Genomic DNA, 12,504 nt, shown 5'->3' with positions numbered 1-12,504 from the left:
AACCGCTCTGAATGCCCCCTCTCGGCATCCATAGGAGGAAGGCTGTTCTCACCTTTCTTGCCTGACGCTGTGGTGGAGGCCTCCTGGGGCTCTTCTGCATCATTTGGTTCTGCAAAATCTTCTCTTATCACTGGCAGAAGAGATATCATTCATGTCAGCGTTCAGACAGACTGAAGAGCTGCCGAGAGGGGAGCCGACAGGACTGGGAAGTCCAGGAGGGCAGGTAGCACAGGGCTGGGCCATCTGCCAGCCCTACAGGCCCCCTGGGTCTGCCACGATTCGACCAGCTTGAGTTTACTGTAACCTGGGTGGCTGTCACAGTGAACCTGGGGACGGTTACCCCACAGTGGTTCAGTCTGATCCATTTAGTCTCCAACTAATGGGAGAGAAGCCCCAGAACCCCACAGCCCTCGCCCAGGAAAGACACTGTGAATGGTAGGAAATGGAGCCCTGGAAGGCTGATGGCCACCGTGGAGGGAGACGCTTTGCCACATGAAAAGTACATGCTGTTGACTAGACGTCTGTGCAAATGCTTTTCTTTCTTTTTAATTTCTGCTGTAGGGCATGTGTGCTCACCAGAGACAGATGAGACAGAGAGAGAGAGGGAAAGTGAGAAGCACCCTCCCGGAAAGGGGGATGGTCATGCCACAATCCCTTTTCCTCCATTCTCCTCTTGGGATTATGGGCATGCATGCATGTGTGCCCAACATGTTTTCTAAACCAGTGGGTCTAGGACTCGAACTAGTCCTAGTTGCAGTTGGCCAAGTGCGACCCAGCCACCATAACCTCACCTCATCTGCTCTCCCTACACAGATACTCTGTAGCTGCTCTTCCCAGGACTGTTCTGAGAAAGAATGAAGGGAGCTAAGCACCTTGAACAGCTGTGTCTGCAATGACTTTCGAAGAACGGGTAGGAGCTAGCTCGTACTTGCTAGCACCCATGAATGGCAAACGTATATGAAGTCCTGCCAGTGTTTGCTGAACTAAAATGATGACAGGACTTCAAGCCATAACAAGTAAATGCCCATTTCACATCACAGTGTCACCTTCCTCTTGTCTACATGATACTACAAGGTAGGTCTCAAATTCTAGCCCCCTTACTGCAATGGTGGCATGCAGCCATTAGACCTTTGAAGTAATGTATTACTTTTCCAACTACTTGAATAATATCTACCCTTGGTCCATCTAGCCCCTACAGCAGATGCCGCTGCTTGGAAGGCTGAGGCTATGTGGGAAGACCAAGTTCGAGTCCCAGCCTATCCTGAAAGTCTGGGTGCTGCGTGACACCCAGGGTCTCAGGGACTCAGGAGGCTAAGGCAGGAGGACAGCAACATGGAGAAACCCTGTCTAAAATAATGCCACACACACAGACACGGATACACACACACTGAGGAATGAAACAATGTATGCTCTTAAAAATTAAAATGACAGGGCCAGCTCTGTGGCCTGGTGGTTCGGTGGCCAGATCCCATATGGCTTACTGCTGGTTCGAGTCCTGGACCTGATGGCTTGAAAAGCGCATGGGACGTTGGGACCAGCAGTTAGCATAATGGCTATGTCGCTGGACTCCCATGTAGTCGACCGTGGTTTGAGTCCCGGACCTGGTGGCTTAAACTCACGCCGGGTGCGTGTGCGTGCGTGCATCAGCGGGTTGGCAACACCTATCGGCCGCCCGTTTCTTTTTCTCTGTTGTGCCCACTTCCTTGTCTCAGGGCTCTTGCCTGAGGTTCTTGGTTGGCTGGTGCATGGTCCCTTTGCAGCCACCTGATCTAAGCTAAGTCGGCCCCAGTCGATGTTAGCTTGCACGGTGCCAGAGCCATTGGGCATCTCCTGCGAGTCTTCTTCCTCACTTACTTTGGACATTAAGTTGTCATTGGTCACTGAAGGAAGAAAAATTATTAGAGACTACAGGGTATGGGTGTTAGGAAGAAAAGTGGACAGCAAAAATCCCCACCTGAGCCCCATCCAGTGCTTCAAATCTCTCTTGGAAAGGGGTGGGTACCAGGAGGTGGGTGTATGGGAAGGCCAGATTAGTGCAACATGAGACCTCGGGGTGCTAGACACCATGGTGCTGGCACCACAGGCTGGCTTCCCCAGGTGTTGAGCAGGGCCTGTTTCTCACCAGAAGTGCCTCTTTCTTCCTGGACGAGTCCACCAAGATGCTCAGCAGGGGCAGAACGACTAGGCTCACCGTCTCTGGATACATGAGGCTGCTGGCTCGGCGGGGACAGCTGAGGTGGTGGGGGAAGTGGCAGGGCCTGGAGGAAGCACCCTCCTGCTAGGTCGACTGGAACTTCTGTGGCTCTGTTCCATTCTTCGTAGGTGGTGAACATTGGGGTTGATGAAAGAACATGCATCAGGCCTGGAGACTCAGAACAACCTGGAGAAGGGGCTTTCTTACTACTGTGGTGACATCCAACAGGACAGAGATGGAGGGTTAGTCCTGCTCCCCAGGTGCACAGAAACGACCCATCGTCACCACTGTCCACTCATGGCCATGTTCTATCGCGTTGTCGGGAAAGTCATGGTGCATTTTTGCATAGAAAAACACGGAAAAATATGTCATGACTTTCCCGATGGCTTAACATTTTATTTGACTTGAGCACTTCCGTATTAGAATAACCGCTTCTAACTCTTAACCCAACACCAGAGAGCTTTCCCACAAACTGTCAGCTTGAAGTTGTACCCAGGGATTCAATTTTCTTCAGTTTTGGTCTCATAGAATTTAGTCAATTATATACATGCCATCACTTTAATAGAGATTGCTGTTTTAATATATAAATATGCTTCTCTGGAGCAAATAAGATAAAATAAAAATTTCTTTCTTGAGACCAGCAGGTGGCATAATGGTCACGGTGCTGGACTCCCCTCCCACATGGCCCACTACAGACTCAGACCCAGAGGCTTAAAAATCACATCAGGTATGTGTGTGCACATGCCCAAAATCCCAAGAGGAGAATGGAGAAGGGATTCCAGCATGGCCATCCCCTCTGAGGGGTGATTTCTCACTGTCTCTCTCTGTCAGTCTCTTTAGCAAGTACAAGTGCCTCTTAGCAAAATCTCTCTAAACAAACAAACAAACAAACAACCCAAAGAATTTCTCTTCTTTTCTTTCCTTTTTTTTTTTTTTTTTTTTTAGGTTTTTACCATAAGGAGCGTGTGCTCACCAGAGAGGAGAAGACGGTGAGAGGGAAAGTTAGAAATCCCCGCCCAGGGGGGGATGGCCAGGCTGAATTCCTTCTTCTCCATTCTCCTCCTGGGATTTTGGGCACACACGTACGCACATGAGTCTAGTGTGATTTCTAAGCCGCCAGGTCTGGGACTCGAATCACGACTGGCCATGTGGGAGTCCAGTGCTCCAACCACTATGCCAGAATGCTCCTGTGGTCCTTCTCCATCACTGATTTCAGAAGTAAAATAGTCTCAACAGTGAACAAAAAAAGGCACGCCAAGTCAGATTTTGGAAAGGGAACCAGAATAAAGTCACAGTTAAGATCGGGGACGATGCCTGAGCGCGGCCAGCTCAGGACACCTCTGGCTCTCAGCTGTGCTCGGCATGGCCGGCGAGCTCCGCTCCTCCCCGTGCTGCCAGCAGGTGGGCCCACGTGCCGCTGCACCTGCCAAGGCGGCCTTCTCTCTTCTCTGTCCCTGGGGCTCAGGGTTCATCGCTCTCTTTGGGGAGCAGCTCCTGATGAACATGTGTCAGAGAGCAGAAGAGGGGCTGTCAACAGTGGTGGCTCCACTCACGAAAATGCCACAATCCAGTGTGATCTGGGGCCCCGCCCTCGTCATTCTCAGGCAAGTAAGCCAACTGCTTTGGCCAAAGTGCTTTTCCTCCATCTAAAGTCGTCTTCCTGCCGGCTCCTCTCACTCGACTCCTTCTTCCCAGCTCCATCACTGCTTTCTCTGCACTCTGTTAAGAGCCCTCGCCTTTTCTCAGTGTGCTCCGTGCACCATCCTTCCTCATACCTCTGCTTGCTGAGTCCCCGTCCACGATGGGAGATGCCTTTCTCTTCATGACCTTTCTTCTCTCCTCCAGCTTCCAACCTGCCCTCAGGCCACCCTCGTTAAGAATGGGTTAAACTCTTTTGTTGTTGTTGTTGTTGTTTGTTTTGTTTTGTTTTTTGCTTTTGTGTGTGTGTGTTTTTTTTGGAGAGGTTTTTGCTATAGGGCACGTGCGCTCCTCAGACAGACAGAGAGACAGAAAGCGAGAAATCACCCCCCAGGGGGGATGGTCACACCGCAATCCCTTCTCCTCCATTCTCCTCTCGGGATCTTGGGCACACACGCACACGCGCCTGGTGTGAGTTTAAGCCACCGGGTCCAGGACTCGAACTGCGGTCAACTACATGGGAGTCCAGTGACATAGTCATTACGCTAACTGCTGGTCCCAAGAACTGGTTAAACTCTTGTGTCCTGGTATCAGGGGGCCCAAGTAGGACTCCTGGCTCTGCGTCTTAACAGACATGTCACTTGGGGAAGTTCCAATGGAGCTCTAACTTCCTTGACTGCTAAGTGGGGAGAATAATGACCTCACGGGGTTGCTTTAAAGATGACCTGAGATCGGGGCCAGAAGGTGGAGTGGAGATTAAGGCACCGCTGACTCCGAGATGGCTGACTGTGTGGTCTGAGTCCCAGGCACGCGTGTGTGCCCGAAATCCCATGAAGACTGGAGAAGAAGGGATTGGGACATGGCCATCTCCCGCGGGGGTGATTTCTCACCTCCTTCCTCCCCCTTTCTGTCCCTCTCTGGCAAGCACACATGCCCTACAGAAAAAACTAAAACAAAACAAAACAAAAGATGACATGAGATAACCCTAGCAAGTAGGGATAATGCACTAAAAAAAGATCGTTATTCTTTTCCAGCTCCATCTAAGCAAGTAGGGATAATGCACTAAAAAAAGATCATTATTCTTTTCCACCTCTATCTATTTTTGCTTCCTTCTGGCTCTCCATCCTGTCAGACCTGGTCTCTGCAACTGCATTTCTCTTACTTTAAAGAGGCACTTGCTAGAGCTTATCCAGTATGCAAAGTTGTACAATTTCCCCCAGATTCACGGAACAGAAGATAGAAACATTAGTGCCTGTAGAAACTCCTCTTAGAGAGTTCAGGGCCAGAGTTAGCCCGAGCCGTTCCTCCTGCCACACCTGTGGGAGGGTAGCTCCAACACCTTCCTAAAGAGAAAGCTGGGATTAGAGTGCACATCCCACATGGGAGGGAGTAAACCCGGACTTTGAGGACAGCAACGTCCCCAAGTGAAAAGTGTTTGCGAAACCTCCTTACCGTTTCGGAAGCTCTGGCAAATCGTGTTGAGTTTGGGGTACTCCACCAGGTTGATGCGGCTGAACAACGTCTTCAGCAGGGGCACGCTAAACCTCGTCTCCAGCTGGGTGAGGGTGCTGTGTACCACTTTGGCGATAGGGACCAAGTTTCTACAGGCTTCCATAGATTCCTTAAAAATGGAGTGAAGGGTTCTTATACGTGGTTGTAGCTGAATGGAGAGTGATTACTCATCTGTAGTCACGTAAGTTGTAAGGAAGCTACGTTACACTTTTAAGAAGAAATTGAACATTCGTCAAACCCTTGAAGGTAGAGAGGCCACCGTTCCACACGTTTACTCTGGGGACGTCATCCACGTTTGGATGATCAGTTATAGGAAGAAGGCTATTTGCTTTCTTTAAAGGCAGTCTGTCTTGTGGGCCTTACTTCTAGGGTATTTGAAGGCAGAAAGAAACATTACCGAGGGAATCTGGAGTCCAAAGACGCTACTGTGTCGTTAACTCTTTAAGGCTCTGGGCAGGATACCCTAGCAATGGGGCCACTGAGTAGTCATAAGTGCCGCCTCTGTTGATTGACTGTTAGCCTGTGCTGTCTGTCTCGGACTTGAGGTGGCCTAAAGAGGTTCCAGCCACAGGTACGCCATCCAGAGAACTACTCTTGCTGACAGTATGAACAAAAGAAGAAACACGGCAGAGTACAACTGATTTTAAAATATAGGGTTGTCGGAACAGTCATGCTGCATGTTTGCATAGAAAAATATGTCATGACTTTTCCAACAACCCAATACTTACTGAGTCCCTGCTAGGCTGCCTGGGCACACAGGAAGGGGCTCCCCTGCTGGGGGTGGGTGGGCACTGCCGAGTGGAGAAGTGGGCATTAAATGACAAGCTCAAGTTACATAAATATCCAATTACGGTTGTGAGTAGAGTTATGAAGGGTAGGCATGGACTGCTACGAGATGAGTAACCAGTATGGGTGGGTCCAAGAGGCCTCTCTGGGAGGTGCTATCTGGGCTGTGATCTGAAGAGGGCGCTGGAGCTAACTAGGCCAGAACTGGAGGAGGACGATTGTAACATTGCCAACACTTCCCTGGGCCTGGGGCTCAGAGGATAGTTGCAAAACCCCAACCCTATATTAAAAGAGCGTCACTTTTGTCCATATAACAGATCTCCCAAAGCCTACTGGCCTCACATCAGAGTGAACTGTGAGCGATAAGCTCTTCTAAATGGGGATGATGCCTGCAGTGGGGAGACTATCACCCCTCTCCCAAAAGAATTGTCCGTCCAGAAACTGTGAGTGTGAACTACTTGAAAAAAGTCTTTGTAGGGGTAATTAAGATTCTTGAGATGAGATCATCCTGGGATAGAATGGGCTTTAAATCCAAGTGTCCTTATAAGAGGAAAAAGGAGGGACCAGCAGATGGCGTAATGGCTACATTGCTGGACTCTCATGTAGTCAACTGTGGTTCAAGTCCTAGACCCAGTGACTTAAACTCATGCTGGGCATGTGTGCATGCACGCCCAAGATCTCAAGAGGAGAATGGAGAAGGGACTATGGCGTGGCCATCCCCCCTGGGGGTGATTTCTCTCTTTCTGTCTCTCTGTCTCTCTCTGTCCTTCTGGTGAGCGCATGCACCCTATAGCAAAAACCTCTCCCCCCCCCCCAAGAAAAAAGAGGAAAAAGGAGAGAGGACACTACAGACACAAGGCAATGTAGAGGTGGACAGAGAGACTGGGGAGAAGTGTCCGCAAGCCAAGGAACACAAAGGACTGACAGCAGTCCACGAGAAGCTGAGGGAGAGGTAGGGAATGGATTCCCCTTAAAGCCTCTAGAAGGAACTAATCCTATTGACACCTTGATTTTGATCTTCTGGACCCAAGAACTGTGAGTGCATACGTTGCTCTTGTTTTCAGTCCCTGGTTGTGGTCATTTGTTAAGGCAGCCTATATGACATCCCAGAATGAACACAGTGCCCATGACACTCCCTCTGTCAGTCATACCCACCTTGTGGTAATGAGCATGCCTGGGCTGACCTTCCAAACCCTAGAAGCCCTGGTGGTTTGTGTTTGAGACCCCAGTAATTGGCACACTTGGTGGCAACTGGGCTGCCATTTGAAGACTCCACGTGACTCACCCCATACTGCCTATCGCTGATGAAGGATTTGTCCCAGAGGCCTTCGAAGAAAGGAAATGGCTTATCGATGGCATAGGCGATCTCTAGCTTCTGGTGTGAGAAGTGCTGAAAAAGAGCCGCTTCTAAGGTCTTGGTCATGGTGAAGGGAAAGACATGATGAGAAAGTAGAAGCAAAGATTCTGAGTGCAGGGAGATACTCTCTGCATTCAATGGGCATCTAAAGATAGGTATTCAAAACCCAAAGGCACCCCCTTCACAGTCCACAGAGCAAAGTCTCCCCAAAAGACTCATGGGTATGGGAAACAGTGACAATTCCTAGCAGCCATGGAGGTTGAGAGTGACCAACAGTCTGATGCTGAAATCCCAACAAGGCTTGCTTCCTGTGTGCCAGACCTTGTTCTAAGGGTTTCAGATGCAGCCACGTCACAAAGCCCTTGAGAGACGGTTACTAAGATGGCACTCGTATTGCTGAGGACCCTGACACAGGAAGTCTCATAACACACCCTAGGCTGTGCAGCATGGAAGTGGCAGAGGTGGGAACAGACCCCGACTCAGCGTCTAGGCTTGCAGTCCTAAGTGTGTGCTATGACTACATGGAGCTGGGCTGCAGCATGAGTGTATTTAGCAATGCTCCTGGAAAACGACCACCCAAAATGGGTAGAAGGATGGAAATCTGATAATATTTAATTCAATAAATCACCCACCATCTTCAACACCAACAGGCCTACCATAAACTAAAACATGAAGGATGTGAAAGGCATGATTAGGAAAGGTGACTTTATGCACATATCTTTCTCATGCATCAGGGCAGACATGTGCTTTTTTCCATGCCCATGTAATGTGACCACATATGGACCCTGAGAAAATATCAGTAAGTTCTAACAGGCAGAACAGAGACAGGTACCATTCTTGATATGTTGTCACCTTCCGATTTTTCTTTTCTTTTCTTTTTTATAGAGAGAATGTTACTATAGAATGTGTGTGCTCACTGAAGAGACAGAGAGACAGAAAGTGAGAAATCACCCTCTGGGGGGATGGCCATGCCTCGATCCCTTCTTCTCCATTCTCCTCTTGGGATTTTGGGCATGTATGCACATGCGCCTGGTGCGAATTTTAAGTTGCCGGGTCCAGGACTCAAACCATGGTTGACTACATGGTAGTCCAGAGACATAACTATTATGCCATCTGCTGGTCCCCACCTTTGGATTTTTACAAAACCAAACCAACATGGATCCTGTTTGTCTAACTTCACTTTTGTGTCAAACATAATCAAACTGTAATTAATGATGATTTTCAAGTATTTAATCCTGGTGGCAGACAGAACACTACTGTTTTTTTCTCCTCCTTCCCAAATTCTTCACATTTCACAGAAAAAGGTATTGCAAAAAAGAACAATCCACATCAATACTGGAAAACAAGAGAAGAAGCCTATCATCGGGAAGAGGTCCCAAAAGTAAAGAACAGATGGGAGAGAAATCCACCCTCCACCACATGCAAAGGGAGAGCAGACGCACAGGTCAGGGCGGAGTTGGAAAAGGTCAGAATGAACACGTGCTAAGGAGAGGAAGAGGCCCTGGCTCCACTTGGAACAATGTATGATACTATGGCTCTCAGGGCATTGCCAGTTCCTCACCTTCTTCTGCTGGGATTCCCGAAGACAAAAGCAAAGCACAGAGAGATGAAGGGACCAGCTCAAGGCAGCCAGCAGCAGAGCCACGCAAAGTCATGTGTCCTATATGACAGTGTTCTCGTTTTCAGTATGTGAAAGGACCTTACAAGTGAGTAAGCGAAAGACAAATATCCAAGTAGAACAAAAAGAAAAAAAAAAAACAAAACAAAGACATGAACACTTAATTAACAAAAGACTAAGACAAATGAGCTATGAATATATGAAAACCATTTTCTTGCTAGTACTCAGAAAAATACAGATGAAGACAGTTTGATACCCATGTAGTCGACCGTGGTTCGCGTCCTGGACCCGGTGGCTTAAACTCACGCCGGGCACATGTGTGTGCGTGCCCAAGATCCCGAGAGGAGAATGGAGGAGAAGGGATTGCGGCGTGACTATCCCCTCTGGGGGGTGATTTCTTGCTTTCTGTCTCTATGTCTCTCTCTGTCTGTCTGGCGAGCGCACGCGCCATATAGCGAAAACCTCTCCAAAAAAAAAAAAAAAAAAAATTTTCATAGTGACAAAACTAATCTAGATGCAAGAAAAGAGTGATAACAAATTCCAGAAGATACAAAACGAAGGGATTGCGGCGTGACTATCCCCTCTGGGGGGTGATTTCTTGCTTTCTGTCTCTATGTCTCTCTCTGTCTGTCTGGCGAGCGCACGCGCCATATAGCGAAAACCTCTCCAAAAAAAAAAAAAAAAAAAATTTTCATAGTGACAAAACTAATCTAGATGCAAGAAAAGAGTGATAACAAATTCCAGAAGATACAAAACAAAAGAGACAACAAGTTCCAGGAGATGAGGAAGGAAGTTCTTCCATGATTTGAAAGAAGAAATATGCACCATAAAAAAATCTCTCCAAAAAAAAAAAAAAGAATCAAATGGGCCTGTTAGAGATAAAGGCTGTAATACAGGAAATTGAAACCTGTATTAAAAGCAGATTAGACCACGCAGAAGGTTGAATCTTGGATAGAGAAGACAAAACTTCTTGGGACCAGCAGATGTGTAATGGTTATGTCGCTGGACTCTCATGTAGTCAACTGTGGTTCGAGTCCTAGATCCAGGTGGCTTGAAACTCATGCAAGGTGCGTGTGCATCCAAAATCCTGAGAGGACACTGGAGGAGAAGGGATTGTGGTGTGGCCATCCCCCTTGGGGGATGATTTCTCATTTTCTGTCTCTCTCGTGAGCACAAGCACCCTACAGCAAAATCTTTCTCTCTCTCAAAAATAGTAACAAAAACAAAAACAAACAAACAAAAAAACACACCTCTGTCCCAGAAAAAAAAATAACCAAAAAACGGAGAAAATAACTCCCAAGATGAGAATAATATAGGAAAAATAATAGATACCACTAAATGCCCAAACATTTGGATAACTGGTATCCCAGAAGGTGAAGAAACTATTAGTCATCAATGCCCTCATTAAGGCCTGTTTCATGAAATCCTGGAAGAAAACTTTTCCAAACCTAAAGAGACATTCAAATATCAAGACCCATGACATACAAAGGACCCCGAACAGAATCAACCCAGGAATATCATCTCCAAGGCACATAATAGCCAGATTGGCCAAAACCTCAGATAAAGACAAGATACTAAAATTGGCAAGAAAGAAATGTCAAGTTACTTACAAAAGATATTCCGTCAGGCTAATGCTGAACCTCTCACTGGAAACAATGCAAGAAAGGAAAGAATGGGAAAATATATTCAAACTGTTAAATGAAAAATAATTTCAACCGAGAATACTATATCCAGCAAGATTATCCTCCCTATGGGGAGAAAAGATAAAAACATTCTCAGACAAACAAAACCTGAAGGTATTTACCAACACCAGACCAGCTCTTCAAGAAGTTCTGAAGGGCATGCTATTCCAGGAGAACTAAAGACAGACAGAAATAAGAGAACAAAAACGGCCAAAAAAATGGCCAATTTGGGGGGACTAGTCCAGAAACATTAATAATAATGTAGAATGTTAACTTCCAGGATTTAAATGGAAAGATTGGACCACAGTAACATTGTAAATTCAACAAGTCAGTTTATGCCTCTCTTTAGTACAAGGCGGAATGGAAAGAGAGAAAAAATGTTTCAGAAGAAAATTACAGTGCACTTGTTACTAGATTTTAGCTTTGTCCCTATATCTAGTTTAATTAAGATCTTTTCAGAATCAATAAAATGTGGGAAAAAAGGTTTAATAAGGGAGGGAGGGAAAAAATAAAAGTACGTTTAAATGACAAATAAAAGAGAAGCTATTTGGTGATGATAATGTATATAGTAACGTCTTTGTCTTGACTGAGATGCATGGTATTTTTGCTGGAAAAAGAAATGTACAAGGTAAAGATATATGTGACTAAATGTAAATGAGAGAGAGAGAGAGAGAGAGAAAAGTTAATGGACCACAATAAAAATAAATTAAAACACCTCTAAAAAAATCAATGTCAAATGCCCTAAAAACCTAATTTCTTTGAATTCCCACTTGTAGGAATTGATATCAAACACATCATGAATATGCTTTAAAAAATGCATCATATATATTTTTAAAAACTATTATTATTATTATTATTTTAACTCACCAGAGAGAGACAGAGAGAGAGAGAGGGAAAGGGAGAAAGCAAGCCACCAGGTCTGGGATTTGAACTGCAGTTGACCATGTGGAAGTCCAGCGCCTTAACCACCACGTAATCTGCTGGCCTTAAAAATATGTATATTACTGGGGACCAGCAGTTGGTGTAATGGCTGCGTCGCTGGACTCCCATGTAGTCGCCCGGTTAGAGTCCCGGACCTGGCGGCTTAAACTCACGCTGGGTGCATGTGCGTGCTGTGCCCAAGATCCCGAGAGGAGGACGGAGGCGAGGGGATTGCGGTGCAGTCATCGCCACTGGGGGGGAGGTGATTGCTCGCTTTCTGTCGCTCTTTCTGGCGAGCGCGCGTGCCCTATATATATATATATATATTATATATTACGTTATACTATATGCTAAGTACTATAGATTACATATCTCCTGTAACTCATGACATTAGAGCGCAAATTAAATGAATTCTCCTCTCTTTTCCACCGAGTTGCACATGCCTGTAATTCCAGGTAACTGGGAGCCGGGCAGGAGGATATGACACTAACACTGCCAAGTACGGATCTCTGTCGGCCTGGCATACAGGACGCGTGCGCGTCTCCTCCGAGCCCCCCTTTTTAACAGTGTCCTCCTAATAAGTCCCACGACGTGCTCCACCTCTTTGGAAAGCGCTGTTTACAGAGAGCCTGGGAGCTAACACTGGGGCTCCCCGGAGCACACACTCACCTGGGAGCCGCCTGGAAGTGCGCCGGCCCCTTCCCGGGTTCCAGGGGCTGGGCCCTGAGTAGTCCCGGAGACTGGCAGGGCGACAGGGAGAGCCGGCGGCACAAACAGGAAGCCCGCCTTTGCCTCG

At 47.1% G+C, this 12,504-nt stretch overlaps 1 protein-coding gene across 1 annotated transcript in view; it reads right to left on the bottom strand.

The window, feature by feature from the left end:
- The window catches only part of SP110 (SP110 nuclear body protein), a 38,191-nt gene extending 25,696 nt beyond the window's left edge, over window positions 1-12,495 (bottom strand). The window contains exons 1-6 of the mRNA XM_014582378.2: window positions 12,375-12,495; window positions 7,416-7,559; window positions 5,285-5,453; window positions 2,123-2,380; window positions 1,722-1,880; window positions 53-130 (exon numbers count right to left, since the gene is read on the bottom strand). Of these exons, the coding sequence (XP_014437864.2) occupies window positions 53-130; window positions 1,722-1,880; window positions 2,123-2,380; window positions 5,285-5,453; window positions 7,416-7,553 (802 nt within the window). The 5' untranslated portion in view covers window positions 7,554-7,559; window positions 12,375-12,495. The remainder of the gene's footprint in view (window positions 1-52; window positions 131-1,721; window positions 1,881-2,122; window positions 2,381-5,284; window positions 5,454-7,415; window positions 7,560-12,374) is intronic.
- Window positions 12,496-12,504: the final 9 nt, after the last annotated feature.

Source organism: Tupaia chinensis, unplaced genomic scaffold (genome assembly GCF_000334495.1).
Source record: "Tupaia chinensis unplaced genomic scaffold, TupChi_1.0 Scaffold000066_1, whole genome shotgun sequence".
NCBI lineage: Eukaryota > Metazoa > Chordata > Mammalia > Scandentia > Tupaiidae > Tupaia > Tupaia belangeri.
Note: the sequence above shows the minus strand (reverse complement) of the source record. Positions and strands in the feature narration are given on the sequence as shown.